We start from the raw sequence: 21,712 nt of genomic DNA on the forward strand, positions 1-21,712 counted from the left end.
ATCTTCACTATAAATCACTAAAAAAAAACTGTAATTTTTAATCTTTGACTGTAATGGGGGCTTTTATTGAAGAGTAAAATGAGGCTTATATAGCCAATACAAAAGAATCAACAAGCAAAACAGAAAAATAAATCTAAATAACTAAGTTGCTAATCCAAAGGGATTTTATTGTAACAGGATGAAAACAATTTAATAACAAAATAACTTAACAATGCGTACAAAGAACAATGATACTTAACTACAAATAAATTAAACAATAAAAAACAACTTTTAAGTTGTTTTAAGATTAAAAATTGCATAAAAGGACCAAGTTTAATGCAAAATCGACAAAATGCCAACATGAATATTACAAAATTTCCCCTCAAAATCGGTTTATTATTTATTACTACTCGAACCAAATGTCTGTCCTCAAAAAAATTTAGCAGATGGCTCATTTGCCGCCCGAATCACAGTCTAACAAAATCTTGTCCGCAATCATCATCGACTTCTTTAGCAAACAAATTCAAGAAGAAAAATTATGAACAGTTTCAATTCTACTTCGAATTCTGTCTTCTCCTTCTTGTCGCTTCGTGTTCGTCGCCATCCCTTGCTCTCGCTATCTCTTACTGTAGTTTATTGTAAATTTTCTGTATATATGACCATGAAGTTCTGGTGTTTTGACTGCGAGAGCCAAGTTTTCTTGTATTTTTTAACTTTTGATCCAATTTGTCACTGTTTTGCTCTTGATCTAGGCGGCTGGAGTCTGGAGCAGAAATGAAGAGGTGCAGAAATGGCGAACTGTGGGATTTTGAGCACGAGATTCTTGGCGGAGATGATATTATACTTGGAATCGATGGCGGTACCACTTCTACCGTTTGCGTTTGTATTGCTCTCTCTGATCGTCGAGTTGTTTCTCCTTCAATGTCTTGTCCTATGCTCGCTCGTGTTGTTGGTGGCTGCTCAAATCATAATAGTGTTGGCGGTACTTTACTATCTTTGTCATTTCTCTCTGTTATAGGCTTATGGCTATGTTTTCCGCTTTTGCAGCGTCAATTTGGACCATGAGTTGACTTTACTTCTTTAAAATACTATCACTTATATGATTCTCGTCCCAAATAACACAAACAAGTAAACATTCAAGACGATTGAAGATTTCATTACAATCCCTGATCGGGTTTTGTTAGTTATCTGGGCATTTCCTTTCCGCCAATTTTTTTCCCTTATAGACGATTCATTGCAAGAGTTTGGAATTTTTCCCATCAAATTCCAGATTTTATTACCTTCTTTAATTGTTTGTCTGCACCTTCATTGTATTGTATTTCCATGTTCTTTTGTTGCATGTAGTTTATAGTGGGTACAAATAACGATTCCTTCATGGAAGTATCAAATTTAGGTGTTTGGTGTCCGTGTTGGGTTCTGTTGTAAGCATGCCTGATTCCTTTATCATGAATTTGAATGGTAACAATATGATAACCCGCACTCATCTCTAGAAACTGCTGCGAGGGAAACACTGGAGCAAGTTATGGCGGAGGCACTTTCAAAGTCTGGTTCAATTCGATCTTCAGTTCGAGCTGTCTGCCTAGCTATTTCTGGGGTCAACCATCCAACGGATGAACAAAGAATTTTGGATTGGCTCAGGTATTCTTACTTCTAGTAAATCCGTAATTTAAAATTCATTTTGCTTTCCGTTTGTCGTTGGTTTGCCTGTCTATTTATACCTCAACAGTAGAAGAGTGAGTGAGTATTGCTCTCAGTAGCCCCTCCGATGGGAGTAGATAATATGTTGGAATAGACTAAAAATGCACATGAGCTCTACAAGACTTGATATCACGAACTGCAATTGATGTCTTGCTTACTATGAAGCTAATTGACCTCCTGCCATAATGCTTCCTTGACGATGGTATCATGACTTGGACGCATGCACACCTGGAAAACGGCATAAGATGCTTGCTTAGAATTTACCTGGGTTGCTGAAGATTTTCTTTTACTAATTGGTGAAACCTTGGTTCAGAATAAATACAGTTTTCTCGTGATTTGTTTTGAGAGTTTTGAGGCACACAAGACTAGGGCTTGCAAATTCCTCTGTTTACTAAGATCGACAATTTGTTTGTACTAATTTATGATGAACAGGGATATCTTTCCCTGCCACGTAAACCTATATGTTCAAAATGATGCTGTGGCGGCTCTTGCAAGTGGCACTATGGGAAAGCTTCATGGATGTGTTTTAATTGCTGGAACTGGAACAATTGCTTATGGATTCACAGAAGATGGCCGAGATGCTCGAGCTGCTGGTGCTGGACCAATCTTAGGTGATTGGGGAAGGTGGATTTTCCATTTTATTCTCCAATACTGTCTCTCACATACACACAAATTGTTAAGAGTCTGGGTTTAGGTCGATGTAAACAAAACTTAGGCATAATGATTGAGTGTGATATAGGAGACCCTTCTGCATCTTCTAGATTTTCTGTTGAGCCTTTGGTACTAAGAGTCTGAGGAGTTTAAACATGCCCACATTGCCCTTATCCCTTACTCTAGCATCTGACTAAAGGTCGATACTGGGAACAATTTGTTTCTGGTGCTTAATTTTATTATTAATTTAATTCAATGTTTTCTTTTTTTATAAAGAAGAGTAGAGGTGGGATGAACAAACTCAATATATTTTAATTTTTAATTGTGAAACTTTTGCACCTACGTTTGATTGTTATTTCTAAACTAATGTTTATGTTCTTCCAGTGGATATGGGATAGCTGCACAGGCATTAACTGCAATAATTAGGGCTAATGATGGACGTGGTCCTCAGACAAAACTCACTTATAGCATTTTGAAGACACTTGATCTTTCTTCTCCAGATGAACTAATAGGGTATGCATTTAAAATACTAAGATTGCAGTTGTAGTATAAGTCTCCTGTTTATCTGGTCATTGTTTTACATGGTGAAAAACTGAATGGACCTTGTTACGATTCCACTTCTTGTGCAAATAAGCATGTTTTGTTTCCATATATACCCACTTGGAGGTGGGGACTTTGAATGAGATTTATTCAATAATGATGTTGTATATGTGATCCCCTGGAAGGATTATAATTCAGCAGGGAAACAAGTTTATATTTTTCATTGCAAAACCTTTTGCAAACGGTTCTTCCCTCATTTACACCCATTTAGTTAGTCATGCAAATGGAAAAGAAGAGAACTTGCTTCGAGAAAGTGGATTATATATTTTTCATTTTTATGGAGGTGCGATGTAAATTTTCAGTTGATCTTTCCTTGTATTATGTTTTCTTAATAAAATAAAATAAAAAAAATATTTTAGGCCGTTAGCTGTGATTTTTTTTTTCAGCTCTAACTACAGAGCTTTCTTGTTAGAAAATAAGTATACGAGGATCTGGTCAGTTCTTATGTCGTGAGTTATAGTACTGTAATATGATTTTGCAATAGCAACTAGCAAATATTTAACAATATTAATATCAGGTGGACATATGCGGATCCATCCTGGGCTCGAATTGCTTCTCTTGTTCCAGTTGTTGTAGCATGTGCTGAGGCAGGTGATGAGGTTGCTAACAACATCCTCCTCGATTCAGTTGAAGAGCTGGCTTTGAGTGTGAAAGCTGTAATTCAAAGACTCGGCCTAGCTGGTGAAGGTATGGAATCGTCGTCCATTATTTATTGAGATCTATTTTTCCTCTCATGCACTGCATTTATATATGTATTAACTTTTACGCTTTATTTTTGTCCATTTGATCCACTTATTATAATTTATATGCGTTATAATGTGACTGCTTGTATAGGAGGAAGTTACATTTCAATTCACTTATGATGGTGTTGTATTTTGTGATCAACAGGCAATCACCCCCTGTACTTTTCTACAAGTACTCCAGGCTTCTTCTTGTGAAATGTCTGTAAAATCTAAAATGCTCCTAACCTAAATTTTTTGTCTAATGATCGCTTGCAAGTTGCAACTGGCAAGTAAATATTTTCTCCACAGTGAGATTCAAAGTTTGGTGAAGCCCATTGTGTGAATTTCTTGATGATCATGCATTGCTCTAGATTGTCTTCCGTGCTCTACCAAAATTGTGAAATTCATCCTTCTACTATCTAGTGTTTTGAGAAGCGAGCTCCCAGAAAAGCCCTACTAGGCGTCTCGATTATAATGAAGCGCCTAGCACTAGTGGTGCATGCCTTATTGCCTAAACCACTTTTAATTTTTAATTTTTTTGGTTTTGTTATCTTATTATTTTTTTAGGGAATATCATTATCTTATTATTCTACATATGTATTTATTTTTCATATGTAAATTTTTTATTACACCTCACCATAAAAATAAATAAATAAAAAAGAAGAAGAAGAAGAAGAAGAAGAAGAAAAAAAGGCCGTTTGCCTTTCTTTTCCACTCACACTTAAAGCTCCAGAAGACTACGCTTAGGTGTGTCTTATACATTTAAAAACACCGTTAGTGCCAATTATTTTTGAGCTAGGGCAAACCTTCAGGTAGATTGTGGATGGGGTCTTGTTATTTTGGATCATTTGCCGAATGCTTAACAAATATTTACGGGAATTAGGTATTTCTCCTCAGTCTTTATGGGTCGAGAGTCTGTTTCATAACGTCTTCTGATTATATCTACCCATAGATGCAAGTCATGTAAAGTTTATTTCTCATTCAACATCTTGAATATGCTTCATCAAAATTCTGTAGTGGCAGGCATACTAATCAGCACTCTTTTTCCCCTTAAGATCTCTTCCTATTATTGCTTTCAATAATTTAATCTCTTGATTTGCGATCTTCTTCATCTGTTTGAGTTACAATCCCTTGTGCAGATGGACACGAAGCGTTTCCTCTTGTTATGGTTGGTGGTGTACTTGAAGCCAAAAGGAGGTGGGATATAGCAAAAGAAGTCATAAATTCTATATCCAAAGAATATCCTGGGGTTCTTCCTGTTTGGCCTAAGGTAAGCCCATTTTACACTCTTTTCTGTATCTTCTTGCAACTGTGGTTTTTGTTTCATATTACTTTTCCAGTTATGGTGAATTCATTTACCCATTAATAGTAGACTACTGGTACTAATAACAAATTAAGAAAATGAGAACAATCTTCTAGATACCCTAGTTTTCTTGAACTCACAATTGAAGAGGAGCAACTGATGCCTAAATTCAAGTTAAATTATGAACTACGGCAGATGGTATAGTTTTTCTTTTTTTCCTCGATATGAAAACAACCTTCATTCTCCAAAAATGAAAGAATACACGAACAAATAAAATACAAACCTACAAAAAAGGGAGCTCTCTCTACAAGAAGGGGACTCCAACTATGTGATGGCAGATGGTATAGTTATCCTTCATCAATTTACCTAGAATGAGAATCATAAAGCAAAAGCGATCCCTATTTTCCTACTGTTCAAAATCCTCATTTTTCGTTGCAGGTGGAGCCCGCGCTTGGTGCAGCGTTGCTGGCCTGGAATTTTTTGAGTAAGGATTATCAACAGGAAGGAATATAGAAGGTGTTCATTAGCTTGATGAGAAAAAACTGATGAACATGAACTGTACAGTTTCATTGTCAGACCAAACTTAATTAGCAATGTTGGAAAGATAAGGTAGAAACTTGAAGCAGTCTTGGCTTGTATTAATGTGTTAGGAACCCAGGTAGTATGGGATGCCTTTGTCCCACATTGGTTAGAATGGGGATGACCGATGTGGTACTTAAGTGACTTGGCTCTCTCACCCCAATAGCTAACTTTTGGGATGTGGTTCTCCAAGGTGCTTAAGTACCTAACAACGGTATTAGAGTCGGTTGTCGATATTCCGGAGTGGAACCGGCGGAGGGTTCTGACCGGGTATGGTTGAGTGAAGTACCGTCGGAGTAACCGTTGAGACGTCAGCTTTTCAGGGATGGGATATTGTTAGGAACCAAGGTAGTATGGGATGCCTTTGTCCCACATTGGTTAGAATGAGATGACCAATGTGTTTCTTAAGAGGCTTGACTCTCCCACCCTAATAGTTGTTAGCTTTTGGGATGTGGTTCTCCAAGGTGCTTAAGTACCTAACATCAAGTCGCAAGGTCTTTGTTGATTTTCATCATTGTTTTATCTCCTTCATGTTAAGGTAATATATTTTTTTGTTTAGAGTATGAAGCACGCATTGTGCTTTTATTGCCATGTAGTACTATTTATGTTATGGTCAGCTTTGTGGATTGCAGCAATCTAATTACATGTCTGTTGTAAACTTTATATGGAGGGAAAATCCAATTGAATGCAAGCCTTTTTGGATTTCATAAGTCAAAAACATTGTGATAAAAGTTGAAATGTTTATTTATAAACTGTACATTGTGAATTCACCCAATACGTGGAAATCCAATATTAATGGGAGAGAATAACGTTGCAGAATTTTGAATACACGACTTCCTGAACAAGTTCTTCCGATATCATGTTTTGATTGATCCAAAAGTTTAAGGTAGTAAATTTAATGTTATATCAACATTTCAATAAAATATATTTTTTTTAACATATGAAGGATGGAAGGATTGAACCTTTGAACTCGAAGTTGATAGTTCATATTTGATGTTAGTTAAATTATGCTCATTTTGACTCATGAAACGTACCCTATTTATGCATACCGGTGGGTTCTTTTCATAAATAAGAAAAATAATTGTTTAATATCGTTGGGCTTCACATCATTCTTAAAAAATGCTAATGTGACAATCAACTAAGTATTAAAAGGAATTTTTTTTGGTAGAACAATATTATTTTTTTTCCTTTTGCAAAGAAATAATAATAATAATATTGGATTTCTCCTTTGGTCTAACATTATATATTTCAAAAGTTACTTACAAAATAAGTTAATTAAGAAATGGTTAAAATATCATTTGGAATTTCATTTTAGTCTTTATATCTTAATTGTCAAATTTTACTCTAAACAATTTTCATACAGGAAAAAATGGCATGTGTATATTTTCACAATTTATAAAGAAAATGTTAATAGAGGGACTTTTCTTAGAAAAAAAACTACAACAAACTACTTGTAAAACTAATTTTAAGATTTATTGAAAGTAAATTAAATTAGAATATAATAAAATCAAAGGTACAAGAATTGAAATAGTATTTTAATCTTATAAAATTTATTCCACATCTAACTAGAATCATCTTCCAATATCGACCAACTAGCTAATTCAAGCATCACTAGTCCGTCTAATCGAACATTATGAAGTGGATAGGCACATCTATTGTTATTCAAAAATATTTTGAAAGATGATTTCATAAAATCTTGAGAATAATATATTTTTGGTCTTTAGGTTTCTGTCTAGTTTCTATTTTGTTCATAAGTTTTAAAATGTTACCGTTTTAGTTTTTTTTTTTTTATTTCAATTTAGTCCCTAGACTTCAAAATGTTACAATTTCACCATTGAAATTTGAGTTTTATTTCAATTTGGTCTTTAACTTTCAAAATCCACAAATTTAACATCAATTTTTACTAAATACACACATTTCTATTTTAATGGTAATGTTTATGAGTTAATTTAAACGAATTATAATTAATTATGTTTTACTATATTTCATTACTAATAAAATTAAATTTAAAATTCTACTTTAAAATTATTTTAAATTAATTAATATATTGATAGACCTTAGCCTTAATCAATTCTATTTATCAACAGTAGAGGGAGAATTCGAGAGCCCCTTATATCTCCCTAAATCTCACAAGAGATATTAACAACCAAAATGATTCGGATGCCCCTTCCCACGGCCTCAACGGCCTTACATACACTCTCCCTTCCCCATGGGCCCTCCATAACTAACAATATTCCTATGGCCCACTTCCTATTTCATTGCTTAATTATTTCTATCCTTCTCATTATTTATCCTTTCTTTGGTACACTTCTATCGCTGATACACTTTTGTCACTTCATTTGAGGTCTATCATTACCTGCCCCCCAAAGAGCTACCTTGTCCTCAAGGTGGAAGTTAGGAAATTGTTCATTAATGATATCCAACAGCTCCCACGTTGCATCAATATGTTGAACCATTCTCCCAACGAATGAAAACCTCTAACTGTTGTACACTGGTTGGGGACATACGCAACCCCAATACTTCAGTCGATTGTATAACATAGCACAAATCAGTAGCCATAGAAGGTGGGATTGGCACCATTGGCAGATTACAACCCATGGCTTTGTGCAACACCGAAACGTGAAAGACTGGGTGAATACCCAACTGTAGTGGTAAGAAAATTCGATAAGCCATTTTTCCAATTCGGTCGGTAACCTAAAACAACCCTACAAACCTGGGTACCAACTTGGAGTGACTGTGTTTTGCCAACGATGACTGTCTGTAAGGCTTTAACTTAAGGTATACCCAATCACCTATATTGAATTCAACATCTCGTTAGTTCTCATTTCTCGCCTTGACCATATGTTGTTAGGGCCTTGAGCAATGAGGCCTTTAGTTTTAACAACATGGTACCACGATCTCTCAATTGCATATCAACCTCACTTACCATGCTAGTGCCATTCACATAACCCAACATTAGGGATGAGGATATCCATAAAATACTTCAAATGGGGTGACTTGGGCAGATGCATGGAAATAAGTGTTATAGCTAAATTCAGGCCATGGAAGATGGAACCCATTTTGCCCACTGTTTAGGAGTGCCCATTGTGAAACAGTGAAGATACGTTTTTATACCCTCCGTCTGCCCATCCGTCTGTGGGTGGTAGGCTATACAACGACACAATTGAATCCCTAACATATGGAATAGCTTTTCCCAAAACAAGCTGGTAAGATTTTGTCGCGGTCAAATACAATACTACGAGGATACCCATGTAAGTGAATGATTTCCTTTACAAATATCCCAATCATAGAATGAGCAGAAAAAGGATGCTTAAGAGCGATAAAATGGGCATATTTGGACAGATGATCAACAACAACTATAATGGTATCATACCCTTCAGGCTTGGGTAACCCTTCAATAAAATCCATAGAAATATCTGTTGGGGTTGATGCCCTAAAATCTCGTGTCCTGTAGTTTGTAAACATTTTGTACGAACGCTTGTGTTGTATAATATATGATATTTACTTCACATCTTGTATTTTTGCTTGGTTACTTGTTTTATTTGCTTTATCACAAACCAATAAAATCCCTGGTTATCTGAATGTGACTCAAACATGTATGTGGTGACATACAAGTGGATCATGTCTTGAGTGATAACCAAAATGGTCTATAGTATATGAATATAGGAGGGAAACCTTATCCTGGTAACACTACGGATGCGGCCCGCTTTGTGGAATGGTCACAAGTGTTGTGACTTGTCACAGATGGTCTGATCCTTATCATTCTTGTTGGGGACATGCGAGCGGGGACGTCCTATACAAAGAGTTTGTATAAGACCTGACCACGAAGTGTTAATGTCTTGTTATATAACATCGTTCATGACAGAGACTTCACTTCACTAGGATGACCATAGGTAACATGACCTCAATCCTGAGTGAGTTGGGAACTCCTACCATTGAGGGCGGTTATTTGATTTGTATGGGTGCGAGTGGCCAGGTCGCCGATTCAAACCTACCATTTTGGGGATTCGTCTGATTTGGGAGCTGGGAACTCAGCTACACAAGATGGAATTCACTCCTTCACCGAGGTAAGGATAACTAGATAGATAACTTCCTTAAGGGTTGATTCCAGGGCTTGAACGATGTGGCGCCACACATCTTCTCTTGGCCCGAGAGGTGTTCACACATAGTTGAACTATGTTGTATTGTTCATTAAAGGAATCAATGGTACTTAAGGAGTGAGATGTAACTACAGGGGCATAACGGTAATTTGGTCCAACTGTACTTACGAGCATCTGCGAAGGGTCATCGTACTCATGATTGGTTATATCCGATGGACATAGAAATATATCTGTGGTAAGAAGAGTTCAGCTGTTGGTCTTTAGTGAAATGCTTGACAGTTGACGGATGGTGGTTCTCATGGCTAAAGAGTTTAGTCAGCTATTCACGGACCATTGGAGCTTCAAGCCACAGGTCCATTACGTCCCTTGGGTAGCTTGGATAAAGTCGAAAACTAGTGTTTGGGTTAATTTGAAATGTTCAAATTGACAAGAGGAAGTTCGATTATATATGATATAATTTGACTGGTTAATTATAGATGATATAATTGGCTAAATGTATGAGATACATTATTTTGGAGGAAATTAGATATAAATATGATTTATATCATGTAGAGGAGAAAATACTATAGTAGATATGTGATATCAAATTATAGGTTAAAAATATAATATGATTATATTTATTAATTAATTAGTTGATTAATTATATGATAATTAATTCAAATTTCACGTTCGGACGTGGGTTAGTGGGGCAACGTCGGTTATTGTAACCGATGAATTAAAATGAAAATAGTTTTCATTTTGGTCAATCGCCCAAAGAATTCGAGAGAGTGCGTTGTTGAAAACAGAAAATGATTACTTAAAGAAAATCAAGAGCCTATACGATAGCACTCTCCGCCTAAACGATCGCACACTGTTTCCTATACGATCGGATAGCTTCTCTAAACGATCGTATAGTGTGTCGATTTTACTAAACGATCGTATACCTTTTTCTAAACAATCGTTCAGTAAATCCTACACGATCGTGTAGCTCCTCCTAAACGATAAGCATTTCTGCTATACGATAGCGTCTTTTTCCCTTCCATTTGCTTATCGCCTACACGATTTGTGTTTTCTCCTTCCTCTACCAAATTCACCAAATACCACGCTTTGGGTTCTCACTCTGAGAATACCCGGGGCTTTTTAGTGGTGGTGTCGTCCCCACGACGTTCGTGTGCGTGGTTGTTCGTGCTGCTGTTGTTGATGCTGCTGCTGGGCATTAGTAGATCGCTTGGAGGGTTCCGCTGCGTTGAGTTCCAAAGTGTGAAGATTGTCTTCAACTGGTATGGCACTCAATCCCTTGTTATTTTGTTGTTCATAGCATGCCGATAATTAGTGTTGTTTGCATAACTGTATGTATTGAATGTATAATATGTATTTCGGTCAAAGTGAGATCGGAGCGATCCGAATACGCTCATGGAACTCTTCGATAAGAGATCCTTCAATATTTGCCCACACTTGATCCGGAATGGGTAAGACTTGTAGAAGGCAATGAACTTTGCCTGTAAGACTTGTACGGGAGACAATGTCAAATATTTTTCCTGTTGGCACATTTCGCATTATGCCATGAACTTTTGTACGTTCTGCTTCATCTCTCTCCAATAGACTTCCTTGGCCAATTGCTGATAGGTCTTAAGGGCCCTTGATGTCCCCCAATAGGGTTGTTATGGAATTCGCGTAACAATAGGGGAATTGTGGGAGATGTGGTCAGTAAGGCAATACGACCTTGGTAGCAGAGTCGTTCCCCCCAAAGACTATACCCCAAAGGAGCTTGTTGGCCATTCAACAGTGTTTGGCGGATAGCATGTAATTCACTGTCATTACATACGTGATTAACGAAGATAGAGGTATTTAACCCATTCACTATACTTAGTAGTCCAAGCTCGCATACCGTAGCCAAACGCAAGAGCACATCTGCAGTCGAATTCTCAATTCCCATATTATATTCAATACTGAAATCGTGTCCCAATAACTTAGCGATCCAACATTGATATTCCCTTACAATCACCTATTGTTCCAATAAGAATTTAAGACTTTTCTGATCCATGTGAACAATGAAGTTTCGTCCCAACAAGTATAGACGCCATTTTTGAATTGCAAACATGATAGCCATTAGTTCGCATTCGTAAACGATCTTAAAATGGTGAATAGGGGTAAAGCTTGGCTAAAATAGGCTAAATGTCTCTTATTTTGCATTAAAACAACACCAACACCCACTATTGAAGCATCTGTTTCCACGACAAACGATTCGTTAAAGTTAGGCACCCCAAAGCTGGTACGAACATCATAGCTGACTTAATTGTTGGAAGGCCATCTTAGTTTCGTCATTCCATATGAAGTTCCCCTTTTTTAATAACTCAGTCAGAGGCAGCGCAATTGAACCACAGTTGGCAAAAAAATTTCGATAATAACCTGTTAAACCGAGAAACCCCCGTAGTTCTTAAACATTTCAGGGTGTGGGCCACGCCTTAATCGCTTCTAGTTTGGCCGGATCAATTGAAACTCCATTTGCTGAAATAATATGGCCCAGGTACTCAATACTAGTTGCTCCAAAATGGCATTTCTTAAATTTGCCACCAATTAATTATGAACTAGAATGTCCAGAATAGTTGAAAGGTGACCAACATGTTCTTCCATTTAAACAAGGATGTCGTCGAAGAAAACAAGACAAATTGACGGAGGTGCAGTTTCAATATGTCATTCATGATTGTCTGGAAAGTTGAGGAGCGTTTCACAATCCAAATGACATCACCAAAAATTTATAATGGCCTTCATGCATCTGAAATGCTGTTTTATGGACATTCTCTGGTTGTACTCGAATTTGATGGTAGCCTGACTTCAAATCAATTTTTGAAAATACAACGGTGCCAAACAATTCATCAAGAAATTCATTAACTATGGGTATAAGGTAATTATTTGGAATAGTAACGTTATTCAAGGCCAAAATGCCAACTCCCATCTTTCTTTTTGACCAACAGAACCAGGCTCGAGAAGGCACTCCTACTTGGTTGAATTATCCCAGCCATCAACATTTCTTTCACCAATCTTTCAATATCGTCCTTTTGGAATGGGGATATCTATACAGCCTCACATTAATTGGTCTAGCTCATGGCTTTAATTCAATGGAATGGCCATGAACCTGAGCTGGTGGCAGCTCTGTTGGTGTTAAGAAATCCGATACAAAGTCTCTGAGTATCTGTCGAATCTCTTCTGGAACATTAGAAAGCTCATCTTAAATATTATCGTTATTCTCAGCCACTGTACGCTATGTTGCATCCACCGCATTTAGTTCAATGAACACCTTTTGATCCCCTTCCCTCATTGTTTTCACCATTGACTTAAGAGATATTTAGGACTTCACCAAACTACATTCATCGTGCAACCAAATCAACCATTCCCAATCGTAAACTCCATTGTGGATAAGCGGTAATCAAAAGAAATCTGCCCCAAGGTCTCGAACCATAACACTCCCAAAATTACATCAGCATTGCTCAAGGGTAAAGGGAGAAGTATTATAGAGAAATCTGAAATAGTAAGAAACACACATTTACAAACACCAGTTGCTTGGACTGACCTTCCTAAACCTAGAACCACATCATAACCTTCTGATGGAGAAATCAACAATTGCAACTCTGATACCAATTTTGTCATGATGAAGTTATGCATGGAACCCCTACAATCAAAACAACCACCTCACAGCCACCAATAATCCCACGAACCTTGATTGTTTTTGGGGAACTAAGCCCAACCATCGAATTAAGCGAGAGGTTCGCAATTTCTTTTCATCATCTTTGTGCTCATCCAATCGACGATATCCAGCTCGTCCCTTTCGTATGCCAAATCTTCCTTTTCTTGCACGAACATAAACTGTAATTCATGTTTCTTGCAACGGTATCCAAAGTTAAACTTCTCATTACATCGAAAGTGTAGCCCCTTGTCTTTTTTCTCCTTCATTTCCACGTCCATCAGACGTCGATACATGTTGTTGCTGCTACCTTTCACCCTCACTTCTTTCCGAGGAGTAATTGTTGTCGAGGAGCTTGTTGCACTTCGACTAGTACTTGATTCGTCCTTAGTGCTCAGGTTATTCGCTGATCTAGATCCTTTGCTGAAGCAGCTGGTCCTCTTCAATGAGTTGGGCCATTTGCGTTTTGGCCTTAAGGCCCTCGGGCTTTAACTTGAGCATCTCACTTTGGATCTCCTTTTTTAGTCCACAAACGAACTTATTTTCGAAGGCTTTGTCACCCAATTCTTTTAGGCCAGCTGAGTAGCATTCAAATTTCCTCCAATAATCCCTCACCGTCGTCTCCTGCTGAAACCTCATCACCCTCGCGTAACGATCCACTTCACTCACCGGTCGAAAACGTGTTAGGAACAACTCCCGAAAGCGCGCCCAACTTCCCACTAGAGACCAATCGTCCTCCCATTGATACCAGTTCAAGGCTTCACCCTCTAGGTACAACACGACAACATCTAGCTTGTCCTTCTCCAATAATCGATTCACCACAAAATAACGTTCCACGTGGTGCAACCATCCATCTGGATTTTCTTCGTCTTCATCTTTGAAGATCGGTACCTTTAATTTTCTCAGTCTCATGTCGAACAACGACGCTTCCTTATTCCAAGGTGTGTGTATTCCTTCCATTGTATCTTTAGTCTGTTCTTGGTTCCCGGGTCGCGCGAATGCTTCCTCTATAACTTGCTTCCATTTATCCATCACCGTCCTTTCTGATGATGGCGAACATTTGTCATTATTACTCATCGTCTCTAATTGAGATAAGACCAGTGACATCTGTGCAGTCATGTTATCCATCTTTTCCTTGACCTCACTAAATTGCAAAATCATCTTCTCTTCGATTTCTGCCTGCTTTTCTTCTACAACAATTATTCTGTTTTTCATTTTTCCTACCATGCCCAAATTACTGCTCTGATACCAAAATGATAGGCCTTAGCCTTAATCAATTTTATTTATCAATAGTAAAGAGAATTCAAGAGCTCCCTTATCTCTCCCTAAATCTCATAAGAGATATTAACAACCAACATGATTCAGATACCCTCCCATGGTCTTAACAACCTTACATACACTCACTCCCTTCCCCATGGGCCCTCCATAACTAATAATATTCCTAGGGCCCACTTCATATTTCATTGTTTAATTATTCCTATCATTCTCATTATTTATCCTCTCTTTGGTACGCTTCCGTCACTCATACACTTTTGTCACTTGAGGCATTTGAAGTCTATCATATACATTAACACCAAAGACTAAAAGTAAGTATATAAAAAAAATCCAGGGTAAAAGTACAAATCTTGAAACTTGGGGTCAAATTGAAACAAAACTAAATCTCAAGAGTAAAATTGTAACATTTTGTCAAGGACTAAATTGAAACCAAACTCAAAATTTAAGAACTAAAAAATATAACATTTTAAAACCTCGAAACCAAATAAAAACTAGACAAAAAATCTAATGAGAAAACACTACTTTTCCCTAAAATCTTTAATATGATAGATAGGCAATAACAATAGTTCTAATAAAATGAAATTTAGACTAACCAGACAAGAACAGAGAGTAAAATATGTGAGAAAAACGAATGGATATATTACAACAAAACTGGCCATCAAAGTTCCACTGTCGTGTGTACCAACATAGAGGCTAAGTGATTTTTGCAGCTTCAATTTCTCCAGCCAAGTGATTTTGTATTACAATATACCAACATAGAGAGTAAATAAACAGAAAACTGCACTAATATATAACATTAGCAAATCTTAGCACATAACCCCTCCAGATTTTGCTCCAAGTTTTGTTGATGAATGCCATTTAAAATAATTTTCTCATCTCTTTGATTAGTATGAGGAATTACATCATCTGCATAATCTAATTCATCATCATCTTCTTCCTCATCCTCAACAACAGAGCTGAAAAACTTACCAGCTCTTTGAGGATTGCTACTCTGACTTGAATATCCCACGAGTTGATTCGCTTCATCGAGCTCTTCTGCTGTTTTTGCCAAAGATAACAGGATATTTTTTGCTTTTTGATCAGGCCGAAGGCCACAAGATTCAATTTCCTTGAACCAAATAACAGCACTACCAAAATCCTTGTTCTTTCCATATGCATCCATGATCGTCGTTAAAATCGTCTGATTCACTCGTATACCATTGACCTTCATTTCTTCATATTTTTTAATCATCTTTTCAAGATTATTTATTTTAGCATATCCTTTGATCAATGTACCATATGTAACAACGTTGGGTCTAAAACCATCTTGTTTCAGTCGTCTAAAAAAATTTTCAGCTCCCTTCATGTCAGACGCATTAATGTAAGCTGATAGCATGGTTGTATAAGAGCAAATATCTGGACTACACCTGCATTAAACAAATGATGGTGGTAATCTGTTACCGAAAATACATGCAAAAAGAACTAAATGCACAGCCGAAAAGAAATTGCAAAATAACTTCTGTGCAGGAACCATCAGCTATAACAACATAAACTTCTACAGGATACCGAATCACCTAATGCAACCATTAAAGCAGATAATAATACCTGTCCCTTCTCATACTCTTGAACACGATCTTAGCTTGCTCGATCATTCCAGAGATTGCAAATGCATCAAGCAAAATATTGTAAGCTTTGTGAGTTGGTCTGAAAAATGACAGGCATAAAAGTTATCAGTGCATGACTATTTTGGTTTACTATTCATCACTTGGTTCAGCCATGCCTGGTGCTGTCAAATGAATTTGAACCAAAATAGCAACATGAAACCCATATATAAAATCTAACAAAAGATACCAACACAAATAAATACTCACAGCTTGGAATACACTAAACTTAAATAAACTTTAAACTTGGCTAAATATGATAAAACCATCAAGTAGCTACAATGTTCACAAGCGAATATCTCTCACAGCCTATTTTATTTTTATATATTTATATATATTTCCAACCAGATATCGTATGCGTTAAAAGAAGGAAGTGTTGAGGGGAAGAACCTGATACCAGCATCAAGCATTTCCTCAAAAACTGCTAGTGCTTCTTCCTCTCTTCTAGCTTTACCATAAGCACTTATGAGTAAAGCATAGCTGACAACATCTGGTTGAAGTCCAGCTCTTTGCATCTACAGTTCGAGCATTTGAATTAAAAAAATCTGATGCATCTCGATAGAATATTGGTCAACACCATTGGTCACTGAAGCAAAAGCATAGTCTAAAAAATTTTAACTACAACACAGTCGCTAACATTCTTGTGATGCAATGGAAGTGAGCAAATATTTGAGATTCCATGTCCTTAATAATCTGGATTTTACCAATATTACTACATCATTCGATCTGTTATCAGTTCACACAACCCAGAAAATGTTACAGTTACACACTTGCCGACTGAATCCACTTCGCTATTGCCTCAAAAGATTAAGACTAAAAAGAAACGACTCTTAAAAAGACTTTGGCAGCCATAGAATTAAGATCCCATAAATTAGAGAGAAGTCATTATATACTCTTAAAATCAGTGGCTCAGAAAGAGTGCTGCTCAATCGGAAACCTAAACAGCTCCATTCCTAAGGGAAGAAAACTATTCAATGACTTGCCTAACAAACCTACAGGACAACTTTCCCATACAATTTCCTACACCAGCAAGTAGCATGCATAGCAATGTTCAACCACACAGGCTTACCTGATCATAAATCTTTGAGACCTCCTTGTAGTTAGTTTCAAAAGACATCAAACTATTATAAGTAACTGTAGTCTGAGGAACTCCTCGTGCTGCCATTTCAGCAAATACTTTTCGAGCCTTTTCATAATTCCCAGCCTTCTTGAACATGTAAATTATCATGTGGAACATCTTTTGGTCTGGCTTCAACACTGGCTTTTCCTTGTTCAAGAGGGAGTTGAAGAGTTCTTCAGCTTCCTTGAATTTAGATCCCTACAGTAATGCCTCATCATTTTGTGAACCATAACAACACAAACCAAGAACAGCACACGTTTGAAGATCACATAGGATTGAAAGAAGAAAACCAGTTAGAAAAAATAGAAGAAAGAAACAGAGTAAAATCTCCAGATTGGGATTAGTTTTAGTTTTGGGTCAATATTTTGACAGGGAGAGTTTGTATTTCAAGTTCCAGCATAATTACTCTGCACTAGAACATAACATCCAAAAACACATACAGTTATAAATGCCACAAATTTGGCATCGAAAGTTCATAATAATTAAGAACATTATTGATTTTCAAGAGGGTCAAACTGAAGGATTAGGCTGATAAACAAAAGAATATCTTGGGAAGGCTTTAAATTAGAATAAGTTTGAACTTAGTACCTCAACAAAAGTTTTTAGCATTATTTGATATGTCAATGCAGAAGGTTCAGGACCACCAGATTGCATCCTTCTAAAGATTGCTTCGGCATTACTATACCTGCCACCTCTTCCATACGCTTCCATAAGAGCAGTATGAGAGACCACATTGGGGGGATAACCCTTCTTATTCATCAAGTTTAGAACTTTTTCTGCACGATTGAAGTCCCCTAGCTTGCCATAAGCTGTAATAAGCATCACGAAATCCATTTCACTAAAGTTCCACCAGCTCTGGGTCCGGAGCCATTCAAGAATCTATAAGACAGTTGAAAGGCATTATTTTGGACAATCAGCACATCTGAAGCTTGGAAATCGCAAGGTAAAGGACTGATGGGAAGAGATTAAGACCGTTACTCACTGAATAAATAAATCCAACTGACCAAATGGTGTGGCTAGAAAGTTCTTACTAACACACCTAAGAGTTCAATTTCATACAGGTAACTACACATTGCCAATGTATCATCCTTATGTAGATGATACTTTTTTGACATTATGATAGCCATGCAAGCAAGAGAAACACGTTCTTTAACTGAAAATATTTGGTATTCATGTGGAAGTTGTTTGAACACAGATTGTGATGAACAATTTTTACACGAACATAGTGTTTAAGTAGACTTTCTGATTCCAACAAGAAGAAATTAATGATTTGGGGAACAGCGTTTGAATTGTTTCACACACATTAGGGACAGAAAATAGATTAAATGGTGCATTGCTTTTTCTTACACTGGACTGCTTTTTTATACCCCTTCAAGTCTACTTTCAGGAAATCGGTCCAATAAATTTCTTATTTGCCTCCTATAGAGAACAAAAATTGCCGGAACACAGGAAAATATCAAATCATACAAATGACTATGCTCTGTACCTCACTGACTAGGTTCCATTTCTTCAGCTGTTTAAATCTAACCAAGGTCCCCAACACCAAGTCCTTCGGAATAGCCTCATTTTTAATTCTTTCACTTCGGAGCACAGAAACAGCAGAGCCTGTCTCCTCTATTTCATTCATCAGTCTCCTCCAATTCTTCTGCTCTGCCTCATCAGCTGCATCCTTAAATACTTCCAACTTCTTCCTTTTCTGTAAGAACTTTCTGGGTGTCAACATACCCATACAGGTAACCTCCAATCTTCCACGTACATTAATGTTTGAACTAATAAAATGTGTGTGTGCTTGCGATTTACTGAAATAAGAACAACAAAGCACATTCGTATAAACATCTGCACAGAGACAACAACAAAGAAAAAAAAATGCATAGTTGTCCTTTTTCCCCCACTTTCATTTTTAGGTAATGACTTAGAACTTTGCAAAGATAACCAATGGCAAGTACTATATGCCAGCGCCGATTGAACCCTAAAGAACCTAGAAAATCCACATTTCCCTCAAAGTACTAAAACCCCCTTAGAAATCAAGAAAAACTTGGACAATTAAGAAACACACTACTTTCGAATTCCGTAAATGAAACAGTCTAATAACAACAATCAGTTCTTCAAAGAGATAGTACGAGACCGACCACAAATCATTAATTAAGGAGCAACAAAACCAAAAAGTGCCTGGAATTTTCGAGTTAGCTACTTGAATTAAGATAGAAACCCATTGAACATAGAGAATAGATGAATTCCATGGAATTGCAATTAGTTGGCGAGAAAACAAATGGGAATAAATACGAAAAATGAATGAGGATTGAAGGGGTTTACGGGAAGGGGTTTAAGGGAAGAAGAAAAAGTAAGCAAAACCTCCAATTGGGTAGAGGAGCTGAAACAACAGGCTTCAGAATTAGAGTTTGAGGCATCTGAGAAAGCTCTATTTTCAGCAAAAATGGCTCTGATACGAGCGAAGCTCTGTCCTCGTCCTCTCGGCGCTTGATATTTTCCAGTTCATGCAGACGATCGGTTTTATATCTTATCCATTTATATTATTACTGTTTTTTAACCAATGATAAGAAGTGTATTTCAAGATCATTTTGTAGGGTTTTTTTTTCTTCCAAAGGGTAAATTCACAGCTAAAGAACAAAGTTGTGTTTAATTGTGTGTATGGATGTTCAAAAAAATCCGATAGATTTGAAAAAAATCTATCAATTTAATCCAATTCATGCGGTTTGGGTTGAGTTCTAATTTATTTAGATTGGGTTGGGTTCAAATAAATAGAAATTTTATGGGTTGGGTTAGTTCATGGGTTCACCTAATATAACTCAAATCAACCCAACCAACCCGAACCAACCTAAATTTATTATTAACTTTACAAAATATATTTTTTATAACTTATAACACAATTATTTATACATATATTGATTTTAATTTTATTTAATTTCAATATTTTTTTGAATAATTTATTATTCAATAACTCTTAAAAGTATTTTTTTTTTTTTTTTTTTTTTTTTTTTTTTTTTGCATTTTAGAAAGAAATTTTTCACTATATAAATTTAAATTGAGTTGTTAATCTTAATTTAATATATAGAAATAATTAAATTAGATTTTCACATATTTACATTTTGCTTCTTTTTAGAACATAATTTTAAATAAATAACCCGATTAACCCGAACCAACCCAACCCAAATATTTAATGGTTGGGTTGGGTTGGGTTGGGTTCATTTTTTAATAATAATTATTTGGGTTGAAAAAATTTACAACCCGAACAATTGGGTTGGATTTAAAAAGTCTTTCAACCCAACCTAACCCATGAACACCCCTATTTGTGTGTACAAATCTAAACACACATATGGAAAAAAAAACAAAAACAAAAAGACATAACATTTGTGAATCACATATGTTGACGTCTCGTGCGGGTCCTTTGCACTCTCGTTAGCCTTCTCCTCCAGTTAGAACATGCCGTTGTAACGTACATGGAGATCACTCGTATCGGTGTGGTGTTGAGATGCTTTAAAAAATGAAGTGTAACATAGAGAATATTTTACTGTTTGAAGTTAGTGGTTTGAGATTATTTATAAGATTCATTCTCTTACTCTCACTTGGGATGTGTGCAATATGAGTAGTATTAAAGTAGATGTGGTCCTTGAGGTTGTAGAGTGCCAGTGTCGAGCGCAACTTGATTATTTTCCTTCTGATGAGATGGAATGAGTTCAATCGGTCGACTAGAGACTCGAGGTTTTGACTTTTTACTTTTGAGATACACAAACCTTATACAAGCTTTGAAATGATTTTGAGCTTGAACCTTGCCTCGGGGAACCCTGACCAATACATGTGTCTTATATGTCCTTTCAATATCATGCCTCTTTTTATGGGTAATTTTAGATCTAAAAAGAAAGCAAAGAAAAAAAAACAAAAAATTAAAAAAACAAAAGAAATAACACGACTAAAATCAAAATAAGTATAGTCAAAATCTATCCAAACTCGAAACACATGAAATAGGTTGAAGAGGTCAAAATAGGACAAAAGAAGTCCGATTAAAGGCAATTGGGTCAGTAGACCCAAATGCTCTCCTTGACTGAGGTGGTCCTATGCCTTAGCCTTCCATTCCGAAGCCGAGGCATAGACACAAGACAAGCGGATCTCCGTTAGCAAGCTAAGGCCAACTCATGCTTCCACGAGGCCTACTTCTTGTAGGCCATTGATTCTTCTCTCTTCTTTGCTTAGTCCGATTTCATTTTTATGAGTTCAATCTGTCGGATTAGGAAAAATTCTATGTTTACTCATATAAACTTCACACAAGGTATTTTTTTTTCTTGCCAAAAGTTTGCTCTGATCATTTGCCAAAATTTGACTCAAGCATCAGATAGCAAGCACTGGTATGTTATTTAATTGTTTTGCA

At 36.6% G+C, this 21,712-nt stretch overlaps 2 protein-coding genes across 5 annotated transcripts; one reads left to right on the forward strand and one right to left on the reverse strand.

Moving 5' to 3' along the window:
• The first annotated feature begins 387 nt into the window (after positions 1-387).
• On the forward strand, positions 388-6,250 carry LOC120087254 (uncharacterized). Of its 3 annotated transcripts, none has more exons than XR_016532393.1 (8): positions 388-571; positions 732-961; positions 1,470-1,617; positions 2,110-2,301; positions 2,713-2,841; positions 3,446-3,615; positions 3,817-4,920; positions 5,392-6,250. XR_016532393.1 is itself a non-coding variant. In XM_039044190.2 (8 exons), exons 2-8 carry the CDS (start codon positions 754-756, stop codon positions 5,464-5,466), a joined length of 1,053 nt encoding a protein of 350 aa, XP_038900118.1. In that variant the 5' UTR covers positions 388-571; positions 732-753; the 3' UTR covers positions 5,467-6,250. The 3 variants fall into 3 exon arrangements, 2 of the variants coding, with proteins under 2 accessions (XP_038900118.1, XP_038900119.1); XM_039044190.2 differs by having other exon boundaries at positions 4,790-4,920; XM_039044191.2 differs by having other exon boundaries at positions 450-617; positions 4,790-4,920.
• An 8,935-nt stretch (positions 6,251-15,185) lies between these two features.
• LOC120086787 (Tetratricopeptide repeat (TPR)-like superfamily protein) lies at positions 15,186-19,881 on the reverse strand. Of its 2 annotated transcripts, none has more exons than XM_039043580.2 (7): positions 19,681-19,881; positions 18,815-19,127; positions 17,917-18,207; positions 17,278-17,526; positions 16,599-16,723; positions 16,153-16,251; positions 15,186-15,974 (listed from the first exon to the last, which is right to left on the reverse strand). In XM_039043580.2, the coding sequence occupies exons 1-7, from the start codon at positions 19,734-19,736 to the stop codon at positions 15,365-15,367; spliced, it is 1,743 nt and encodes a 580-aa protein (XP_038899508.1). In that variant the 5' UTR covers positions 19,737-19,881; the 3' UTR covers positions 15,186-15,364. The 2 variants fall into 2 exon arrangements, with proteins under 2 accessions (XP_038899508.1, XP_090174111.1); XM_090317985.1 differs by having other exon boundaries at positions 18,815-19,024; positions 19,681-19,831.
• Between the last annotated feature and the right edge of the window lie 1,831 nt (positions 19,882-21,712).

This window comes from Benincasa hispida, chromosome 9, assembly GCF_027475165.1.
Source record: "Benincasa hispida cultivar pf3 chromosome 9, pf3_genome.v1.1, whole genome shotgun sequence".
Lineage (NCBI taxonomy): Eukaryota > Viridiplantae > Streptophyta > Magnoliopsida > Cucurbitales > Cucurbitaceae > Benincasa > Benincasa hispida.